The 20,225-nt window shown below is 52.2% G+C and overlaps 8 protein-coding genes across 8 annotated transcripts; 4 read left to right on the top strand and 4 right to left on the bottom strand.

Annotated features, from left to right (window-relative positions):
• Positions 1-174: 174 nt before the first annotated feature.
• On the bottom strand, positions 175-2,797 carry BD324DRAFT_652414 (peptidase S8/S53 domain-containing protein; the record flags this gene model as incomplete). The annotated part of the gene is made up of 13 exons (XM_022018488.1): positions 175-251; positions 336-720; positions 781-863; positions 918-969; positions 1,027-1,100; positions 1,152-1,264; positions 1,315-1,351; positions 1,407-1,614; positions 1,667-1,682; positions 1,731-1,813; positions 1,870-2,219; positions 2,282-2,415; positions 2,478-2,797. 13 exons carry the CDS (start codon positions 2,795-2,797, stop codon positions 175-177), a joined length of 1,932 nt encoding a protein of 643 aa, XP_021869465.1.
• Positions 2,798-3,543: 746 nt separating this feature from the next.
• BD324DRAFT_652413 (hypothetical protein) lies at positions 3,544-4,665 on the top strand (the record flags this gene model as incomplete). The annotated part of the gene is made up of 2 exons (XM_022018487.1): positions 3,544-3,759; positions 3,820-4,665. The coding sequence occupies 2 exons, from the start codon at positions 3,544-3,546 to the stop codon at positions 4,663-4,665; spliced, it is 1,062 nt and encodes a 353-aa protein (XP_021869464.1).
• Positions 4,666-4,689: 24 nt separating this feature from the next.
• BD324DRAFT_86557 (Elongator complex protein 4) lies at positions 4,690-6,601 on the bottom strand. The gene is made up of 3 exons (XM_022019268.1): positions 5,997-6,601; positions 5,477-5,938; positions 4,690-5,420 (listed from the first exon to the last, which is right to left on the bottom strand). The coding sequence occupies exons 1-3, from the start codon at positions 6,454-6,456 to the stop codon at positions 4,882-4,884; spliced, it is 1,461 nt and encodes a 486-aa protein (XP_021869463.1). The 5' UTR covers positions 6,457-6,601; the 3' UTR covers positions 4,690-4,881.
• A 42-nt stretch (positions 6,602-6,643) lies between these two features.
• On the bottom strand, positions 6,644-8,753 carry BD324DRAFT_632139 (putative glutathione synthase). The gene is made up of 6 exons (XM_022016493.1): positions 8,373-8,753; positions 8,161-8,275; positions 7,940-8,082; positions 7,678-7,890; positions 6,811-7,643; positions 6,644-6,758 (listed from the first exon to the last, which is right to left on the bottom strand). The coding sequence occupies exons 1-6, from the start codon at positions 8,645-8,647 to the stop codon at positions 6,724-6,726; spliced, it is 1,614 nt and encodes a 537-aa protein (XP_021869462.1). The 5' UTR covers positions 8,648-8,753; the 3' UTR covers positions 6,644-6,723.
• Positions 8,754-8,877: 124 nt separating this feature from the next.
• BD324DRAFT_632132 (hypothetical protein) lies at positions 8,878-10,221 on the bottom strand. The gene is made up of 6 exons (XM_022016492.1): positions 10,082-10,221; positions 10,010-10,029; positions 9,738-9,960; positions 9,544-9,685; positions 9,153-9,471; positions 8,878-9,102 (listed from the first exon to the last, which is right to left on the bottom strand). The coding sequence occupies exons 3-6, from the start codon at positions 9,847-9,849 to the stop codon at positions 8,920-8,922; spliced, it is 756 nt and encodes a 251-aa protein (XP_021869461.1). The 5' UTR covers positions 9,850-9,960; positions 10,010-10,029; positions 10,082-10,221; the 3' UTR covers positions 8,878-8,919.
• BD324DRAFT_632129 (hypothetical protein) lies at positions 10,222-11,072 on the top strand. The gene is made up of 4 exons (XM_022016491.1): positions 10,222-10,642; positions 10,687-10,705; positions 10,758-10,802; positions 10,905-11,072. Exons 1-4 carry the CDS (start codon positions 10,559-10,561, stop codon positions 11,015-11,017), a joined length of 261 nt encoding a protein of 86 aa, XP_021869460.1. The 5' UTR covers positions 10,222-10,558; the 3' UTR covers positions 11,018-11,072.
• An 805-nt stretch (positions 11,073-11,877) lies between these two features.
• On the top strand, positions 11,878-14,902 carry BD324DRAFT_632111 (hypothetical protein). The gene is made up of 5 exons (XM_022016490.1): positions 11,878-12,373; positions 12,431-13,047; positions 13,092-13,197; positions 13,243-13,634; positions 13,690-14,902. Exons 1-5 carry the CDS (start codon positions 12,179-12,181, stop codon positions 14,693-14,695), a joined length of 2,316 nt encoding a protein of 771 aa, XP_021869459.1. The 5' UTR covers positions 11,878-12,178; the 3' UTR covers positions 14,696-14,902.
• Positions 14,903-15,008: 106 nt separating this feature from the next.
• On the top strand, positions 15,009-17,050 carry BD324DRAFT_632109 (glycosyl hydrolase family 76-domain-containing protein). Its single transcript, XM_022016489.1, has 5 exons — positions 15,009-15,743; positions 15,803-15,926; positions 15,991-16,239; positions 16,300-16,678; positions 16,738-17,050. Exons 1-5 carry the CDS (start codon positions 15,279-15,281, stop codon positions 16,829-16,831), a joined length of 1,311 nt encoding a protein of 436 aa, XP_021869458.1. The 5' UTR covers positions 15,009-15,278; the 3' UTR covers positions 16,832-17,050.
• Positions 17,051-20,225: the final 3,175 nt, after the last annotated feature.

Genomic DNA, 20,225 nt, shown 5'->3' with positions numbered 1-20,225 from the left:
GTACCTTCATGCAGCGTTGTCATGTATTGCAGCCCTGAGGCCCGGTCAGACTTGCAGACCGCAGTATCTTCACATAAACGTCGCTTTCGCGCGTACATTCTGAACAGACTATAAATCCCAAGAAGCTACATACAGGATGAGAGAGAAAAAGGGAACGTCGAGCCTCAAACAAGACTAGTTGGGCAATGTAGTATAGTATGGGTGCGCATTGTTCTCGTAGTATTGGAGGATCTGATCGAAAAGCGGTGTCCCTGATAGATCGGGTCAGTTTTGGAAGCTTGGGGGGGGGGGGGGGGCCTTGGCTATGCCTCCATTTCGTTCCCATCATGACTCACCTAATCCCGTAGCTGGGTCCCAGCCTGGCGTCGCGGGCCAAGCGGTCGTACTGTTCGGATCCATTTCGTTATTGTTCCCTTTGTAAACATCACGGAACAAGTGCGTGTTGGCGTAAAACGTCGGTAGTGGGAACCCGACCAAAGGTTTATTCGCAGCAACCATATTCGCATTGACCATGGCTAGAATGGACGAAAACATGGGACATGATAAAGATGTACCGCCAAAGAGCTGACCATTCCCACCCGTCACGATGGGGTAGTTGCGACCCATCGCGCTGACGTCGGGAGTTGCAGCGTTCTTTTGCAGTTTGCCATAGGCCTTATCGGTGTACTTTTGGGCATAAGCTGCGAGAGGGGCTACCTGCCATGAGGGAGCCGCCTGGCCCTACGCATGACGCTTGAGCTCGAGACTTGGAGACTCAAGAGGTGGAAAAGATAAACCTACATTGTAAGAGAAGCCACCGCCTCCAGAAAACTGCCAACCGTCGGTCTCCTGCTCCGCCCATGAAGGTGCAGTGACGGAAGTGTCTAGGCAGCGAGAGAGTCAGACCAAGACTTTGGAAGAACGAGATGCCAACTTACCGTCGTTCAGGTCAGTGGCACCAACCGCTACCCAATGTGGACAGAGAGCAGGCTGAGAACATCATGGTCAGCTCCTGTGGACTTGTTAGCGACATGGTGCAAGACTCACGTAGTTCATATCCTCGTCTCCATAGTCTCCAGTCGACGCCAGCAGGGTCGTACCGGTCAAGATAATCGCATCGGCTGAGGGAAAGTCAGCAAAAGGAACACTGCTTCGGTCGCTTCCTGACTCACTCTGCTGGCAGTATGACTGCCATGTGGAGACATCGGCTTGTGATTCAGACTGACCATACGAGAATGACAAGATGTCAGGCTTAGGAATACCTCCAGAGCCCATCTGTTGGACACTGTGACAAAATATAAGTCTACGCTCAATCGGACCCTTCATGACACTCACCTTCCGTAGCATGAGTTTAGAGTATCCGTATCGGGACCTGCCGAAAAGTCAACGCTGATTCCACCAGCCAAGCATGATTCATCTAGATTTACCAGAAAAGTCATACACCTGCATAGGGTAGACCAAAGGTACGATGGTTTGAAGGTCCAAATCTGGCTCTCCAGAATCACTCGAGTTACATGCCACGGTATCTGCGCCTTGGACAGTGATGTCGTAGTGGGGCGGCACGTAATTGGGGTTCGAGTCATATACATTCGGGAAGAAAAGCTTCCAACCTTGCGTGAGGTCTGATGCGACGGCCTGCGATGGAGTGTCAGCAGAGGCCGAGGGAAGTCAGTGATTTATGACTGACACAATTCGGTTTCAAGCTAGTCGTGATGTCAACTCTGGGCCTCGACGATGCTGCCAAGACTCACTTTAGCGATCCGATCGACGTTCCTGAGGTAGGCGAGGTCGTTGAAGGCAGATGGTACTGAGCCCTGACACAAACAGGGAAGTACTGTGCCGACTTGGATCAGCCTCTCTTTCTTTCTTCTCCAGCACAGCAGCTCTCACGTATTCCCAGCAATTGTTTAATGCGCTGGTTAGACCCGGAGTGGTGGGTTGACCCTGCACCGCAATAGGCCTCGATCCCTTGATATTGGTCATACCTCGACCTTGAAGTGTTGCATCCCGACCCTCGTAGTCTGTCAACATGCGAGCGTGGAGCTCTCTGGTCCGTTGATGCTCTTCTTCCGATAGCTTTACCAGGCCTGACCTCGGACGACGATTGGCACCGGGACGAATGTCGACTCCTGGTTCGGCTCTGGCGACATACTGATGCAGGGATCTAGGGAGCATCACTCTTGATGTTGCTCGTTTGCGGTGACTATTCCCCAACGTGTACGTAGCGTAGTCCGCTCCGACTGCTCATGTGCGTCAGCAAAGTCACGATAAGAAGTCAGGCGCGCGCCCTGTAAATACTGACAGATAGAATTGGCCATCTCGATGTTTGTATAGAATGACATTGTCCGATTTCCATGAGCGAGGTTGACCTCGGATCTCGAAATTCCATGCATGTCGAGATAGTCCAAGATCTCTTCGACACCGTTCGGATCGCTCCTATGGACAATTTTTTTTGGGTCAGCTCAAATTCACGACTTGGCCTTGATCTGAATACCCACTTTGTCATCTCGTGTGCATCATCTACACTCAACCACTGTCTGAATTGAGCATGCGTAGGATCTGACAATGTCGCGATGAGGTTATCAACCGCAGCTTGGTCCTGCGCATGGAGCTTGAAAGAGAATTCAGATACTCGATCACGATCTTCCAACGATCGCTTCTGCAAGCCCTTGTGAGCCTCCTCTGGCGCCCTGGAGTGTAATTCGTACGGTCCAAAGCGAGCTTCGAGGGATTCGATGCTGGGTAGCCGACTTCCTGCTGGGGCAGGTGCAGCTGAGACTGCGAGAGCAGCCAGTAAGTAGGCTGTGAAAGTCCTCATGTCAATGCCTTGCTCTTCCGGCGAGGAAAGGAATGGTCAAGTGAGCCCGTCGTGAGTAGTATTGAACCGATGATCAGCTCGACTATCCTTGGTGCACTTTGCTTCAGCCCCTCATATGGTCTCATATTCGAGCGACTCAGGGTCCGATCTGGACAACACATTCTTGTGCTGCATCAAGTTTCCAGTGGCGTTTTGTTCAGTGAACCTGCACAAACACAGATGACGATGATCCCCCAAACCAGGATTCGTTATATTGCCTTTTGCCGAGGATAGACCTGCGTCGTATTTTGTTGCTCGATCAGCTGCTGGGTCCAGAGCAGAGGCAGAACTACAGCAACGACTCCAGGAAATGGGCGTGATAAGCCATCTCCACCCCCTCTATGCCTCTCCTATGTGTGATATCTTTCCTCCTATCATAACATCCTGTATGAGGCGTCTTTATGGCTATATTTTTCGTTTTGTTTTTTTCTGTTGATGATGAAACATTCGGGGCCTTCCCCCTTTCAAACCGACGCGACTGGCTTTCTGACCTGAAGCCGTCAAATGTGGCGGTCACCTTCGATTGCCGCCTTTGAACGAATACACATCACATCTGTTGTGTGTGCTTGTCGTTGAGGTCCTGCGTCTTAGAATAGGTGTGCGTGCCTGGATGTAGTCGTACACTCTCAGAGCTGACCGATGAATAGATGTAAATGCAATAGACTCTTCTGCCTGTATCTACTCTCTCTCCATCGACATCGTTCGCAATGCCTGTGGTCATCGTTCTCGCAGCTCTCATCTGGAGCAGTGGCTCGGCGCTGGCCCAGACATACGGAGATGACTTGTCGCCCGTTCTGACAGTCTGCGATCAGAGTGCTGGTCAGCAAATGTCAGCTGAAGTCGGTACGACCAAAGACTTTGCCGGTTTGTCCAGCTCAGGACAATGTACCACTGCAACAACGACCCCAGACAACAATTACGAGGTGAGCGACCTTGGCGCATGCAGAGATGGTGTGTGCGCAAATGACCATGACACATGTCAGTTCTGTCCCAACCCTTTCCTCATTTCGTTCATCGCCGACAGTACTAGCGACAACAGGTTCGAATGCACTGAATCTCTCGCTGAATACTGTGGGGCTTCCGACAGCACGACCAACAACTGCCCGACCGGTACTGAATGTATTTACACTACCGACTATGCCGATGACTCGACTTTCTGGTCGTGCGGTGTCGTATGCGGGTACGAAGGTGATTCTCAAATTTGCTCGGACGCAGGTGCAAAGCTTTTGAATGGAAACTATGTCACGTACTGCGATACCATTTCGGATCAATGTGGTATCTGTTCTTCTGCCAATGAACTGCAACCTGGGAACACGGACACTGGAGGTTGTGCTACACCAGTAAGCGCTTACCCAGCCACATCATCGGGTACCTGGCGTAAACGTGCCCAGATGAAAGCATTGGATATGGCATCCGTAGAGAATCTTGGATGTCCAACTGGAACGAAGAAATGCGGCACTGAAGATTCGTTCGAATGCGTCGACGTCATGAACGACCTTCATTCATGTGGATCATGTCCAAACGAGGGCGGTATCCGATGTGATACATTACCTGGAATCATCATGGGCGACATCACCTGTCAGGCTGGTCTGTGCACTTCGACAACTTGCGCCGAGGGGTACGAGTTATGGGAACGTTCATGTGTCTTGCCGAGTGTTGCTGCAAGCTTCAGAGAGATCGCTTCAAGATCCCCAACACCTGTCTCAGTGGAGGAACTATCGATACAGAAGAAGAAGGCAGAATCAGAAAATGCTTTCAGCTACCCGATCGCCAATAGGAAGGATGTTGCCATCAAGCATTGGCAAACTGTCGAGATCATCGGACAATAGATTTCAGATGGACAATACCAGGCCTATAGCTTTTATAATCCTTCAAATGTATGAATGTTGTATGTAGAGTCCAGTCAGAAAGAGTCTTGTGGGGTCTCTACACTTCTGCGCAGCGATCAAGTCTGCATCTTCCAGCCCGATTGGGGCGAAGTCACTGCCATCATGCGACACCAAGAAGACGTGACATAGATTCGAACAACCACGTAGGCTGCATGCCTAAAACTCGTACAAATCCATCTGGTCATGTCGAATCTTCACTCTTCCTTCTGGACCGTCATCCCGGGGGGTGTCATCTGCCGCCGAAAATCGGACTCCTTTGACTCGTTTCTTCACTCCAGAGATATCAGATTTCCCAGATACATCTGGAGGGACCGACATTGATGGCTTCTGACCAGGTGTCGTGATGTCCACTTGGCCAGACTGAAGCTTCGTCTCATGAGATGTTTGTTGGGCAGGCCGCTCGATACCGGCAGAAAGCAGTGATGTATCTGGTACGGGTTCTGTCCTCCGTTCTCCTTGACCTCCTTCTATACCTAGATGAACGGTCTCCACCGAGAATCGCTTGCGACCCAATCTGAATCCCAAGTTGTTTTCTCCAGCTCCTCCACCTCGACCAGCTGTGGATGTCGATGTAGAAAGGCCGAGGAGGGATGAGTGTTTGTACGATGGGGGAAGGACGTGATGGGTCGTAGGGAGGGAATGCACGGTCAGGAGTCCATGTAAAGGGTGAAACACCGGCGGCAACGTCGGATCGTCTTTGTGTGTAAAGTCAGCTCTTGGCGGCAATCACTCGTCAAGCTCTTCAACTCACCTCCAAAGCCTTTGAGCTCAATACATGCGTCCACAGACCATGCAAGCTGTTTGATCCACTCCCGAGACGAGCTGGCCGACTCATCAGACCCTTCTCGCCGCGCTGAGGTTGGTGGAGAGCGGGATAGGTCCGCAGGCATAGCCACCAGCACACTGGCACTACGATCCCTGACCATGCTTCGAAGCGAATGGATGAATCTGAGTATTTGGGCTGATGATGGACTGCCCCAAAATATGTCGCCAAGGTTATGAACGGTGATTCTTAGGACTTGCGAGTCGTTATGGGTATGCAGTAGAGCTTGAATCTGTGATAACACGGAGGACATGATTGACCACGCGAGAGATGATGAGCCTGCAATATTGTTGGGAGGGTCGAGAGGAATGTAACGCTGAATTTTCTGTTTCTCCATTGATGAGATGGTGGATTGTGGGATCGTTTTGAGGAGATTCAATTCGCCCCGGTCTGCAGAGAGGTAACTCGTTCAGCGACGGAGAGTCCACCTTTGGTCTACTCTACTCACCTCCTTTCCCGATGCCCGTTTCGAACTTTTTCATACCGTCATACCTCCAAGCAATCTTTGGTCGGTTCTCCCCCAATGCAGAGACGTCTTTCAGGCCCGCTTCTTCACCTTCACTCTCACTCCCTGCACGAGCCGAGCTCTCTGAACGAGCCTCATCGAGCCACATGCAGCCTCTGACGATGTCTTCTCCCTTCTCCCCGACGACCAAACCTTTCTGACCATCCACTAATCCCCTCGCTGTCCAATATCGTTCGACGATCCTGCTCCAATTGGTATGCCTGTCAGGCGTGAGAACCATCCAGACGTTTCCTAGTGGCATACCTCCACCGAAGATGTCATCGAGGGAAGGAATACCAGTTGGAGCGAGATACAAGGGAGGTATGGAGGTCGAGAGAGCTGGTGTAGTACCTGCTGGAGGAGCATTGCTGCTAGCAGTGGTACGCTTGACGAAGGAGGGCATGATGGGCTTCAAGTAGTAGCCTCACAAGCTTCTGGAATCTGCAGTTGGTACGCAGCCAGACGTAGTGCACGATGATGCGACGTTATATCCCTTTGATCACCATCGCCGCCCGCTATGAGATGCAGACAGACATGAGAGAAGGCGCTGAATTCACTCAATTATTTTGTCAAATGTGGAGGTTCGTCCGGTCGAGACAAGGGACTATGCTCTATGCAATTTGGCGCTTTCTACAATGGCTCACGTCACGATTACTGGAGACGCTCACGCTCATATCAGCAGCGGGCTATCAATTGAGCTGATACCTGTCCGACACTGTCAGCCAACTCGTGCACATACTTCAAAAGGCCCTCGTACCTATTGCCACACCTCCCTCGTCGCTCTCTCTCCCCTTGGTTCGCAACAATGTCCCAGCCGCCTTGTTGACCGCTTCCACACCTGATTCGTTCACTTCGCGGCCCTGATCGTCGACAAACAGCATCACTCCATAGACGCCCAATTCCGAGACCACATCCGCCTTTCTGGCTTTACTCTCTCCGCCTTTCAGTAACCAATTACTGACCCCTTGAGGCGGCGTGATCAACTCCATGAGAATGTATCCCTCCTTCTTATCTGCTTCTCCAGACTTTCGAGGCTGATCATCCAAGGCTGCAAGAGCAGGTGGAATATCGTTCCGGTAGATGTTGTTTCCTCCGCCTTCTCTCTGTGGTTTCATCACGAATCTCTCTGGTTGATTCAAAGCCATCTCGAGAGCCTCCCGACCAAGCATCGATTGATCCAACGGCCAGAGCCCGATCCAAGTTTTTCGGAGTTCATCCGCGGCTCGTTGGCCAATGTTCCCCGCTCCTTTGCCCCATCCTACGTCCGGTCTCTCAGGGCCAAAGAGGAATGACTCCAGGACCCCGGGCTCAGTCAAGACTTGCTGAATCTTCTTGGCTCCGGCTAGTTGCAAAGCCATAGAAGGGCATTTGATGGCCTTTGATCGTTCGAGTAGCACTCGGGTTGTCCACTCGGCATGACTCGGGTAATCGACAGGAGTGTATGCTGAACGATAGTAGATTACGGCGATTTCTGTCGGGGCAGCGGAAGGCTCGAGTTGTGAAGGGAGAAGCAGGCGTTTGGTCGTTCGATCAATCTGAGCTAAATCCTCGAGATGCTCAAACGTATGTCGGATGGTCTTGATGCCATGCCTGAAATCAGCGGCTCTCCAGTTTGAGATCCCACCTCTCAAGTAATTCGTACTCCAGCCAGCGTTGATCAAACACATTCCTTTCACCGGCCTGCACGACGAAGAGGATCTGAGCGTCTTCCCGACCGTACGCCTTCCAAGCATCAGCTAGACCCGCCGCAATGTCACGGAGAGAGAGGTTATGAGGCATATTAGGAAGGGATAGGTAGGACGAGGCGGAAAAGTAGTTTGTCGTCTTGCACAGATATCTTTGAGGACCCTCAGCTAATTTCCGAGTGGCAACATGTAGTAGCTCACCTGTGCATCTCTCCTGCCCGCTGAGATAGGGCTCCGAAAGAAGAAGCGATGGTGTTGAACTCGACCTGTTTCAGCTCAAGAGGCCCAGCACCGGATGTCTGATGAAGGAGGTAGTCGGACCTGAACACGCCAAGCTGTAGAGGCTGGGATAGCAGTCAGCGATAGAGTTGAGGAAATAATAAGGGACCTGACGACATGTCAGCCTGAATGTGAGAGCTCACCTGAACAAGGTCCTCTCGACAGCTCTTCCATCCCCTCCAGAGCTCGCCTTGAAAGCTGTCTACTTTGGCTACACCCCCCATCACTCTGTCGAGGAACTCCCAGTCCATAGCAATCCTGATATGGTTGGTAATAGGTCAGTTCCCTGTACTTTCAGAGAGCAGATATCGCATAGTAGAGTCCGTAGGCCCAGACTTGGACACATCACACTCACCTCGCATACAATCCATTGTACAGCGGCTGAAGATCCTTCGCCCACTCGTAAAGACCTCTAGGGAAGGGAGTGGGGAACAAGCTCAACGGCGCGCTGAACGTGTGGGTCGGAGGAGTCGTAGAGTCCGGAGGAAGAAGTGTGAAGCCATGTGAAAGGGCGAAAGTGGTACCCAGGTTCAATAGGTGATCGTGTTGTTCTTGAGAGACCTGAGGAGGCCAAGTGGGTAGAGTTGGCGGGACGGGAGAAGGTGAACGGCCAGGGTGTCGAGCCGGCATGGCGCAAATTCTTTAGGTAAAGGAGTGAGGATCGCTCAGAATCGCCCAAGCGGGGTGCTGGATTCCGAGGTGCTCTCCAGTGATGATATAACTGAGTGAAACAAAGATCAACACCAATCTGAATCAGCATTCATCACATCCTTTTTCCATTTTCCGGTCATCGGATGTATGGGCAGGGATGCTGCAACCGTGGACCTGGTTTTGCAGCCTACACGCGACAAGGGAGACTCCCAGGATAGCAAGGTGAAGAGCCTGTTCATGTATCTGCAGATCTATAGACTGCTATCGAACGGCATGTATCCTCTACAACGAACGGAGCCACAAAGACACTTTGTCAGCGTGGGGCGATCATCCTCTGCCACGCAACCTTCGACCCTGTCCTGTGCGTCTTGGTCACCCGAGGCATTGCCATAATCGAAAGTCAGCTCCTCGCTCGGTTGAATGATACTCTTGCTCTGTGGTGTGTAAGCTACGCCTTTAGCCTCCTTACAGTCAGCCAGCTCACGAAGATAGCGGCTCGAGGCCAGCCGCCGCCCCAGTAGACGATGAGAATCACACAATTGGGATCGCAACTATGATTGAAGAATCGTCCCACGTTACCCTTGTATCTTGGATCGATGTGGATGATCGCATTGGCTAGCCTGAGCGAGAGCGTATAATTATCTTTTGACTCGAGCTGCCATCGCGATCGTGCTTCCGAGGTGGAGAGATATTCTCCAGCATAGAGGGCGATGAAAGTACCTGCCTCGATGGGCACCGCGTCTGCCGAGGCCGAGAGGAAAGCTCCAAGTCCAGCTTTCGTCTGTCGGATCTCCACAGGCAAACTATGCAGAGTCAGTGAGCGTCTACGGTGTCCCCACCTCGAAGTGAGATACGAAGGCCGCTGTGTCACCCACTTAACACCTCGTTGAGTTGTGCGATTGAAACACTTGACAGAACAACTGCAGTGAGCTCCACATTCCACCAGCGGGAGCCTGTAGGGGACAGCGTCGAGGTTGAGGATGGGGTGCCCACTTGGGCCGAGGGTATAGAAATTGCCTTGGTATTGTGATCAGGGCTGACTCACAGGAAACGCAATGATCCGACTTACCAAAGGACTCTACGCACTCGCAATTGTCTCCGTCCGTCACAGTGCAGAGAGACGACACGCCGGTACAGGAGCAACCCTCGACCGTATCGCTCTCTTCGGAGCCCTCTGACATGTCTGAATGCCCATCGGAAGACTCAACATCGTCTATCCTTTGTCCATCGTGCTTTGGAGGCTCGACCTCTGAGATCAACGTTCCATCAGGTAGAACAGAGTCTGCGATGTACTGTCACGAGTCAGCACGAGCTTCTTTCAACCCTGAACGCCATGTTCACCTCGTTGAAGTACTGGAGGGCTGCATTGAGACTCGAATCAACATTCGATCGAAGCACTGGGATCGGTCTCGCCTCTTTGCCATTGCCTATGTCCAGCGACAAAAGCTCATGCCTTGATAAGTTGGCATGACCTATAGAGAGCATGCAAAGATTCCAGCCAAAGGCAGGTAGGTCATCATACGTTGTCGGTAGACTTGAAAACAATCCAACCCGGGAAATTTGGGCCAGCTCATTCATCCTGTCTCCTTTTCGGTTTTACTGTCTTCCCTTCGAAGAGGCGCATGGTGTTCTACAGAAAGGTCCAAGCCGGGCATGTGATGAATGTTGAATCGCTACGATGCGTTCACAACGAAATGCGTCTCTGGATGCAGAATCGCATCGAACAGAAAGGGATGCCTTGATGAAAGAGTATCCTTCAACGTACGAAGAACGCCTTTGGCATCGCATGAACGGACATTCCTGCCGCTCATTCACTTAAAAGACGTTGCCTTGACTGATCTCTCCGTCATGTCCTGCTAACCACTGTCCTGCTCAACTCGATCGAAACCAATGTTCTGGATGATGTGGAGTGTCGCAGTTCTTCTCAGCTCGTTCCTCACCGTCGTAGTGGGTCAGTTCACTGTAGCAACACCTGTGAGTCACGAACGGCATCACAGATTTGTGCTCATGATCTTCAGCCCTCGCTAGTCCAATGTCGTAGGTTTGTCCTTTTAGCTCTCCGTACTGTCATCCTTATCAATTGTCACAGAGCCCGTGAGGATCTCTTGGTCTGAGGAAATGCTCCCTACTTTCTGTGAGTCTGACCGTTTGTCCGGTAGTACCATGTCGATTGCTGCATTCAGCATGTCTTCACAACTGGGTCGTCACCCACAAACCCACTGAGATCTTGTAACAGGGCCATTATCCCGGGAGGTCAAACGGACGCTGCAGCACTCGTGGCTCCGGGATCTAACCTTCCTGATTCACCATTCACTTGGATCGTCAATGTTGCGTCTGGCACCAGTGTGACAATCAAAGTCACCGATGGCGCAGGTGTGATCCAGTACTCGTCATCTCGTACTGTGGGTCTTTTCGTCTCATACCAACATACAGCTTAGCCGTTGACATTTGCACAGGTACAGGACAGCAATGACGCAATGTGCCTCGGGCAGTCAAATCCACCTCCTGCTCCAGGGACTTCGTCGGCTCCGCTCTCAGCTTCTCCTCTACCATCTCCTCCACCACCCCTTTCATCGACTCCTCCACAAGAGCAAGTGAGTGCAACGCCTCAGCCTCCTTTCACCCTTGGTCCCGTCTCCACATCGAGAGCAGGGATTCCAGTCCCGCCGACTTCATCATCAAGACCGACCTCTGGGACAGAGACGCAGATCGCGACCACTTCGACCGATACGATGGTCAGACCTTCCAGGTATGCTCAAATACAGTCCGTCAAATCTAGGCTCATCGTTGACGGATCTTCTCAGTACCCCAGTGAATCAAGTTTCCGGCACGATAGTGTCCGACTCGCAGTCAGGAGGCACCAGAGCCTGCAGAGACACGTCTGCTGCACTTTCCCTGCTCGCTGTAATTTTCTCGGGCACCGTGACTTTGCTGCTCAGATGATGTTTCTACATACCCCTGAGTATAGGGGGAGCGCCACATTCGCTACGATTGTACAAGAAGCAGAGATCTGGCATGCGGTGCAGCTCGTCACAGATGCAGATGAGCTCCTTCGTCCTCTTCCCAGATGCTATATCCATTGCTGGTATGTATGGGGCTCATCGATGGATGAATGATCGTCAACGAAATCCTGCTCTAGCCACACCCCTCACAAGAAGCATCCCACCAAATCCGCGTCACCATAAACAAAATAAAAATGATCCTGTCCCGAACATTTCACCTCTCTCACTCATCTCTGATAGCTGCAGCTTCTCTCGGTGGAGCTTGAAGCAGGTCAACAGCACCCATTTCTCCCACTAGGATCATTCTCAGTGACTTCTTTAAGGCACCAACGGCTGGTGAGAGAGTTGCAGACGGGGAGGGAAGGCCGCATCGGTACCTCTTCCGTTTGGCGCAATTCGTATCGGTAGCTCTCGGGGGCAGGTCTCACAAGCTACATCTCGACGTGTTGGCGACGCTGTTATCAGCAGCTGCTGGCGCCAGGCAACGTCCTGGACTTACCGCGACGAGATGGGCAAACCGGAGCCAGAAATCGCATCTGGGCCATCCACTGCCCCTAACGCTTCGCAGACCGCGCCTGCAGCCTCTGGTGATGTCCCCACGCCGATCACTTCGCTCGAGCTGGATATTCTCAAAGGAGATAAGATCTACTTTGCGGACCATTTCGATCAAGCCACGAAAGAATACCTCACGGAACTAGCAACGGTGAGTATCTTCTGTTCTTTTGTACCCCGTTCGACTCTCTGACTGAGTGGACAACAGCGTATCGGTGCTACTTTGAGCAGCCAGGTCGATTCCAATATAGCGATCATGAATCCATACTCTAAATCATACAAGAACGATACACAACAGCTCGCCAATTTACGATCCAAATATCCCAACCTCCCACATCCCATCATCATCCCATACCATTGGCTCACGGCAAGTCTGGCCCAAGGCGTTCGTATACCTTTGGATACGCTCGTGAAGAAGCTTCCGATCCTTGTGCAGCCATCTCCAGCTGTCAATCGGGCTCCCTTGAGGATATGGGTATCTGTCAACCTTCATCGAGCGTCTCAGGAACGGGACGCACATGAGGCGCAGAGACAAGTCCAAAAGCAATTACTGGAACGAGGAGCGCTCATTGTAGTCAAGCGAAGTATGGCTGATATCCTCATCGTGGATCGAAAATCTGTATTCTTCAGCAAGATTATCTTACGGGAACGTCAAAAGTATAATCGAAAGACTCAGCGAATCGTGGAAAGGGACTGGGTGGATGACTGTATCAAGAGTGGGAAAATGGTCTGGCCGCCAACGGAGGAAGAGGAGGGAGAGGTCGACTCTATGGCTGAAGAGGAACCACCAAAGGTTGGCAGGGGACCAGGGAGACCGCCTGGCAAGTGAGTGCCTGTCATGTAGGTGGAGAATACTGATGCCGCGGTAGACCTCGGGTAGAGTACACACCCGAGGATGGAGACTTCTTATGTCGATACCTGGCTGCTTTCCATCCTTCAGGGTCTTGGATGTCAAAAAAGACGTACACGACGATGGTGAGTGTGTCGACATCGCCAACAAATTGCTCATGATGCTCTCAGGCTGCACGAGCCTCTGAATTCCCCATTATTGCCCGTCATTCGGACCAATCGTGGCACGAACATTTTAAGAAGAACTCTGCGACGTATCAAAGACGAGTCGACCGCAACATCAGCGAAGGGATAGATGAATCGCTCAAAACTACCGCTGAGAGGGAAAAGGAGGGCAACACGAATGCCAATCAGCAGCCAGTATTGGTGGAGGACACTCATTCCACTCAGCCAAGCGCTGAGCCGAGCGATGAGACGAGTGCCAACGCAAGATCAATCAAGAAGCTACCTGAATCGACACTACCTGAATCGACAAACGTCGATACCGCACATGCAGAGAGCTCCAATGCTCCCCTGACAGTCGCCGAACGTGAGGGAGCTAGACTAACTCAGATGGCCGCAGAGTGAGTGTCAGGGAATATTATCGCCTGCAGAGAGAATGCTGAAGCCACAATGTAGCGCCATACAGACCGATACTGCCCTCCCGGAGGCCACGATAGCTGTCGAAGCTCCTCCTGAGCCTGCGCCGTCACAGACACATCATGATCCTGTCTCTGGTCCAAGCACGAAGCGCAGACGATTAGTCGGACCTGACGACGAACGCGATGTGGCATCGCTCACGGAGCAAGCTGCGGATCTGCAAGAACAGGACGTGATCGTCATCGAGGAGACTACCAGTGTTGTCGTCATGGAAGTAGACCCAACGCCAGCTCCCCTGTTGCCGCCGTCGCCACCGCCTCCTGCTCCGGCTCCTGAGGCCATGGCAAGCGTTCCGACGCTTCCGACGCCTCAAGTCGTCCCCGTCGCTCCACCATCAGAGCCCTCGGCGGTACCTGAGCCCTTGGCACATCCCTGGTCAGCTGCTGTTCTCAACACGATGCAAACACCAGCTGGTGGTCCACGACGCAGCACAGGTCGCGCGAGCGGTAGTGGTCAGCGTAGTAAAACCAAGAAGAAGGATCCGCTGTTGACGCCGAATCAAACTCCTGGCCGCGATCTTCTCGCTGAAAAGATTCGATCGAGCGAAGTCAAACGACACCGTCAACTTGAACTCGTGGCCTACAATGGCCGAGTCCCTGAGAAACCCACAGAACCCGACATGATCTCCGTGCCCAGAGCCATTGCGACTGCCTCAGAGCACATAGCAACATTATCGAAAGAGGCGCCTGCCGACGCAGAGGCTGTACAAAATACGCGCAAGCAGCGGACTCCTTCGCCTCCTCTCTCGAAACGCGAGCGAGAGGCCCAGCTTGCACATGCGAAAGAAGTCGCTGCTGCGATGCAAGCAGAGTACAAGACGCGATTGTACGGATTCGCGAAGAAGTACGGTCTGAAACCTTCTGAAGTCGTCAGTGCGCTTGACGAGTGGAAACAACGTAGAGTGGGGTCCGTAGGTGGGATTGAAGGGGGAGACGTGTTCTGGAACCATATGTCACAGGCCTTGAAGGAGAAGTTTGGGTTCTAGGAGGGAGGGGAAGGTGAAGACAGTGTAATGATGATTTATGTGTAGCTGGGGATTGTAAGATTCTCCCGAGGGGACACCGGGAGCCTTATGGATAGAAGATGGATTCTCAGTTGATGATTGGCTCATGCATGATGACGTTGACATGAGCAACCGTGAGCTATAAGATCAGCGTTCAGGAAGCCGGAACAAGTGGCTTAGCTGACCTCTGCCGCTGGTTCCGTGGCCCGGCTCCATGGGACCCCAGACGCCATTCGCCAGTCAACCGAAGCACCGGAATAAGCATTCAGATCTCGTTCCGGGCCGTTGCGCCGCCCGACGTTACTTTTATTAATATACACTTCCTTCCCCCTCGGCGAGAGGTGGGGCAAAAAAGCATGACAATTGGTGGTGGTGGTGGTGGGGGTGGAGAATGGTGAGAGCGGTGGACGCATGCGGAGCAAAGTGAGCAAAGCCGAGGATCCGCATCTTGGGACGAGACAAAGGTATATATACATATAAAGGATGAAGATAAAGTGTGGTCCCTCGGACGACCCAACTCCTACTCAGTCACTTGGTCATCGGATAAAGAAACCGTTTTTGGACAATGGTCGTTTTCTCCAGAAAGTCATTGATGACTCTGATCCCCTTGGTCGCTGCTTTGCCCTCAAAGCGAGATTCTTCACCGGCGATCCTTAATTCGAGCTATGTCAACCCACACTTTCAGCAATCCTGTGATAATGTCTGGTCCTACTCTACGGATTCATTCCAGTACCTGTTGAGTCTGTTGAACGGCACCGATTCAGATTTCCCAACGGGTTGGGTCGGTCAAAATGGATGGACAAACATCGCTCAGTGGGACTATCAACAACACTCTAAACTCTTTTACGATCAATACAAGATCAACGAGACGTATTACGCTTACAACCCTACGGGATGTTATGCGTATTGGCACAACCCACTCGCTGATTGTTACAATGACGACGCGGGTTGGGCGGCGTTGAGCAGTCTGGAAGGGTATGAGGCGTACGGCGACCCGGTCTTTCTCGCCTGGGCAGAGTCCGTCTTTGAGGTTGGGGCCGCCTTGTTCTTTATGAGTCGCGAGATTGATGTGCTGACTGGGTCATGCAGTTTGTGGACGGACATGGATTCATCCATCAATCGGATCTTGATGCCGGATACCTGGTTGACACCAAATGGCCAAACACGACTCTTCAAGCTACGTGCAATGGCCAAAGCATGTACGGTGGTGTCTGTGCGTTTAGCTACAAGCGAGAATATCTGGTATCCGATGCTGACATCCACTCTCTCCATCGCAGACTGGATGAACGGTGCGCCTATGGACCCCAATCAAGGTGGGGCTGGCGACCCAGACGTCAATGCGGTGTCGTCTGGACTGTTCGCTTTGCTCGGTGCTGAACTCTGTCGGATCACCGGAGACCAAGTTTACTGTGACAGAGCCTACGAAGCTATTCAGTGGATTGATCGATTCCTAGTCAGACCCGATGGCTTGATCTACGACCATATCAACGGCACGAGCTGTGAGGTGAAGGACTGGACGTTTACGTGTGAGTGTCATTTGAGATTGCTGATCTAGACCCTCACACCCTCAATCTGACCGGACTCAGACAACGCTGCTCTCTACCTCGGAGCCTATGGTGTCCTTGGTCATATCACCAGTAATCAAACCGCCCTCGATATTGCCAAACAGGTAGCCATCACGTCAATGAACACGCCGGTCTGGAATACCGACCAAGGAGTCATCTTTGAAGGTGCTGGTAATGTCACTCAAGGAAACGATGCAATCGGATTCAAATCCGTCTTGATCCGCAATTTGCATCGTATCAGTCAATGGATGGACTCTGATGTTCAAGAAGCCATACGACAATACGTCAATATTCAGTATTGGAGTCTCGTCAACAATGATTCAAACAATCCCAATATGCCTATTCAGTATGGCCGAAATTGGACCGGAACGTATGAGGTGTCTACTGGACAAACCATGGTGTAAGTGATGGATGCCATGAGCGAAGTCATTCATATCTGGCTGACATCGTGAATGTTAGCGCTGCTTTGGACGTCCTCAATGCGCTCATCCTCAATCCTCAGTCTGCATTCCCAGACACCAACGTCACGAATATGCCCGTTATCGGGATTTGATGGATGGCAACGACGAGTGCAGCTGGGTTGGACAGGAAAGGGCTCTGAAAACGGTATCCCGTCGAGGTTCAGGACGACAAAATATAATGGGACATGAGCCGGAACTTGGACAGCATTGATGATAGTCGTGCGGACAGATGAGATTCTAATCCACCATGAAACATGAATCCTGAAGCTTGTTCCGAACGAACAATCATTCACAGCACAGAAACCGTGGCGGGGTGATGCGTAGTCATCATCACTCATAGCCACTCAAACCGTGTCTTGACCACAACTCGTTGACCAACCCAACGAGCCATCTCATCAGCCCGTCCGATGGGTCTCGACGATTAAAACACAAAGATGAAACAGATGTGGCTGCAAATTTGCGTTTTGGGCTGAAACGATGGTATGCGATGTCCCTTAACATCTAGCCACTCTCCATGATGATGACATCCAAATCTCGGCGAGTTTTGGACGGCGATGTAACATGGATCGAACGACCAGCCACCATGTCGATCGCGCAACGCCGAGTGCAAGTAACCGTCGTCGTTACTGAGCGGGAGATTGTGAGATCGTTTCCACGTTGACATTTCATGCATCCTGCGGGACCACGAGTGCTAGAGCGGAGGGGCCAGGGGGCGTAGGCGTGACCTTTTGGATTGGGACTAAACGACGCCACGACATTCGATCCAAATTGCCGTAGATCTCGCTCGGCATCTCGATAGAAAAGGGAAAAAAAGAGAAAAAAGGTCGGGGGTCACGGGGAAGATTGTTCAGGCAGCAGGCAGGCTTTGGGTAGAGCAAAAACTCCCGAGACGTGTGAGAACGGTGAACTCGGTGATTTGTTCTTCGTGACCACACCGAGTCCCGAGCGCGGGCAAGTGTTGACCCTGTGGGGGTCCTGGGACTAGAGACACACGCGAGAGGGAGAGGGAGAGTCTCGCTAGATTGAGGGAGGGGGAGAACGTGTGGAGCGTGGGCGGCGAGGCACACATTATATCGTGCTTAGGCACCATAATCTCCGGTATTTCCGCACGCACATGCTGATGGAATGTCCCCTCATCCGGAGAAGAACAGTGACCTCTCCGGTGAGGGGGGGGGTTGAGTACGGTACGGGTACGGTGATAAGCGACGCCAATAGCATGCATATACAGGCTTTTTTTGTCTGCAGATCTGTTTTCGTAGCGAGTTATAACGTCCGCAGTCCCCATTCCATCTGTAATCGTGAACAATATTCCTAATAATTGTCAAATTCAATGGAGCATGCCCGGGAAATTGCCACAATTGGGGTGGTCTACCGGTCTCATGGAGGCAAATTGACCGGTCAGGCTATTGGATGCGCAGAGAGCGAGAGAGGGGGGAGGGAGCAAGAGAGCGAGAGGGAGGGGGAGCGAGAAAGATACCAAGGTACCAGGGGAAAGGGGGAGGGAGGGGGAGTGGGGCGAAGAGAGCAGCGGGGGACCGACACCAGGTGAGAAAGAAAAAAAGGGGGGGAGAAATGGTGGATGGTGTGGTGTGGCAGACGAGGGAGGAAGGGAAGATCACCTATGGAACGCGGCGTACAGCATACGTGTTCCTGAATGGGTTAGCTGCCCCCCCTACCTCTCCCCTTAGGTGTGTTCTATCCCAATGTCCGAAATACTTTTTGGGCTGTGACAGATCAGACAGGCGAAGGGGGGGCAGCATCAGAGGGGGGGGGAGAGAGAAACGGAGAGAAGGGGAACACTAGAGGTAGATCTCACGAACCACGGCCGACGACTCATTTTCTATTTGTCACGACCCATGTTTTGAGATTCAACTTTTCATCAAATTGACTCTCCTGCAAAGGGGGAGCTCGCGTTTAGGTCTGTTGTATCTGGCGTTGAAATCTATCAAGGGGGTGGTGGTGGTTCATCTAATTATGGTGATCTATCCATTGCCATCATCATCATCATCATCATCACCGTCGTCGTCGTCGTCCATCCATTGATATATAAGCCGAATCCCCCTTTTCTACTATTTCGTATCGATAATTAATAGTCCCCCCCCCCCCCCCCCCGCCCCTGACAATCCCATTACTTTTTCTCTCTCTCTCCTCTTCTCTCTCTCTCTTTTTCCCCTTAAACCCATTATAACTTCAAATTCGCCGACGCCTCCCCGCCGCCGCCTCACATCCCTCCTCTCACTCACTCAACTCGTTCGCTCGCTCGCTCGCTCGTCATTGGCTATATCGTCTACTGGACCTCCTCTGTTCCCTTCTCTCACACATCTATCGTGTGGAAGAAAGTATATAGGCAGGTCTGGTCGGATGATCAGGGGTCAACAAAAGGTCATCCATCCCCAGTCATCAGTCACCAGGTCCCTATTCCGAATGGAACGCGGCCCAACCGACCACATACACTGCACAGTGAGTCTAATGACTCAACTCCCCCTTGTACCTCTCCACTGGCTTCCTCTCCTCGCTTGCATGTCCGTCTTCCCTCCTGCTCCTGCTTGCATCTATCCCGCCGTCCCAGCCCATACACACACACACACACACACACACAGCCCTCGGCCCGCACATTTTTCGCCCTACGTTTGTCCAGCTGGACTAGGCACTTGCCTCCACCAGGTCACATCCTGGTCTCACTTGACCACCTGCGCCCTCCCTATCAAGCGCCTTGAGAGTCAAATCCCATCCTTCCTTGAGTGGTCATGCGCGCATCAGCGCTCGACTACCATCGCCTTGACGTCCCCCGCCCCCCCTCTATCTCGTCCCTCCACTTTTGATTTCTTTTCCTACCTCCACATCAGGTCTCGAGGCTAATCATCATCATCATTCTAGTAGACTAGGAAGCCGTGAAAGTCAGTGACAGGGCTACATAGGACAGAGGAGGTACAACACCGAGGTGAGTTTCTGCAACCGGATCCTCAATCCACATTGTGTCCGTCGCGCATGCCGTTTTGCCGTCTTGGCGTCATGTTCGTCATCCGTCCCCCTCTGTCGCCATTGCTCGTCTCCCATACCCGCCACTTGGTGACGAGCTTGGGGCAAAGGGACAAACATCGCTCGTCGTTCGTCAGGACGAAAGGGTGGATTGTCATTCTACTCGCCCTCCTTTGCTCTGCGGTCGAGTCCATTCCAATCTCCCCCTTTGCGACGACCGTGGTACGCGATGGGCCTGTGTGTCCGGGATACCTCTTGTCCCTAATTCCTTGTTCCCATTTCACCACCACTTGGGGGTTTCCCAGTGTCCCTCGAGTCCCGGCTTCAAAGCCAAGCGAGGATCCAGAGTGTCAGAAGCCAACCGGCCCCCGATTCGCCGGATTGATTCTGGCCATTCTACAGACTTGCCTTCACATCCTCCGAACGCGTTTCAGGTGCATGCCATCGGCATCTTTGATCCCGTTTAATCTTACATACACCATCACCCATCCTTCAGCTCCCCAGTAT

This window comes from Kockovaella imperatae (assembly GCF_002102565.1).
Source record: "Kockovaella imperatae strain NRRL Y-17943 chromosome Unknown BD324scaffold_11, whole genome shotgun sequence".
Lineage (NCBI taxonomy): Eukaryota > Fungi > Basidiomycota > Tremellomycetes > Tremellales > Cuniculitremaceae > Kockovaella > Kockovaella imperatae.
The sequence above is the reverse complement of the archived record's forward strand: the minus strand, read 5'-3'. Positions and strand labels throughout refer to the sequence as shown.

Coding starts and splice junctions, on each gene's coding strand:
- BD324DRAFT_632132 (XM_022016492.1), bottom strand. CDS start 9,849: ATGTCAGAGGGCTCCGAAGAGAGCGATACGGTCGAGGGTTGCTCCTGT. Junction 9,472..9,543: donor ACAACTCAACGAGGTGTTAA/GTGGGTGACACA, acceptor GACTCTGCATAG/TTTGCCTGTGGAGATCCGAC. Junction 9,103..9,152: donor GGCCTCGAGCCGCTATCTTC/GTGAGCTGGCTG, acceptor TACACACCACAG/AGCAAGAGTATCATTCAACC.
- BD324DRAFT_632111 (XM_022016490.1), top strand. CDS start 12,179: ATGGGCAAACCGGAGCCAGAAATCGCATCTGGGCCATCCACTGCCCCT. Junction 12,374..12,430: donor ACCTCACGGAACTAGCAACG/GTGAGTATCTTC, acceptor AGTGGACAACAG/CGTATCGGTGCTACTTTGAG. Junction 13,635..13,689: donor CTAACTCAGATGGCCGCAGA/GTGAGTGTCAGG, acceptor GCCACAATGTAG/CGCCATACAGACCGATACTG.
- BD324DRAFT_632109 (XM_022016489.1), top strand. CDS start 15,279: ATGGTCGTTTTCTCCAGAAAGTCATTGATGACTCTGATCCCCTTGGTC. Junction 15,744..15,802: donor GGGCAGAGTCCGTCTTTGAG/GTTGGGGCCGCC, acceptor TGGGTCATGCAG/TTTGTGGACGGACATGGATT. Junction 16,240..16,299: donor GAAGGACTGGACGTTTACGT/GTGAGTGTCATT, acceptor GACCGGACTCAG/ACAACGCTGCTCTCTACCTC.
- BD324DRAFT_632139 (XM_022016493.1), bottom strand. CDS start 8,647: ATGCCGGCTCGACACCCTGGCCGTTCACCTTCTCCCGTCCCGCCAACT. Junction 8,083..8,160: donor GTCGAGAGGACCTTGTTCAG/GTGAGCTCTCAC, acceptor CTGCTATCCCAG/CCTCTACAGCTTGGCGTGTT. Junction 7,891..7,939: donor CGGGCAGGAGAGATGCACAG/GTGAGCTACTAC, acceptor GGGTCCTCAAAG/ATATCTGTGCAAGACGACAA.
- BD324DRAFT_632129 (XM_022016491.1), top strand. CDS start 10,559: ATGTTCTGGATGATGTGGAGTGTCGCAGTTCTTCTCAGCTCGTTCCTC. Junction 10,803..10,904: donor GGAAATGCTCCCTACTTTCT/GTGAGTCTGACC, acceptor ATCTTGTAACAG/GGCCATTATCCCGGGAGGTC.
- BD324DRAFT_86557 (XM_022019268.1), bottom strand. CDS start 6,456: ATGCCCTCCTTCGTCAAGCGTACCACTGCTAGCAGCAATGCTCCTCCA. Junction 5,939..5,996: donor AACGGGCATCGGGAAAGGAG/GTGAGTAGAGTA, acceptor ACCTCTCTGCAG/ACCGGGGCGAATTGAATCTC. Junction 5,421..5,476: donor TGAGCTCAAAGGCTTTGGAG/GTGAGTTGAAGA, acceptor TTACACACAAAG/ACGATCCGACGTTGCCGCCG.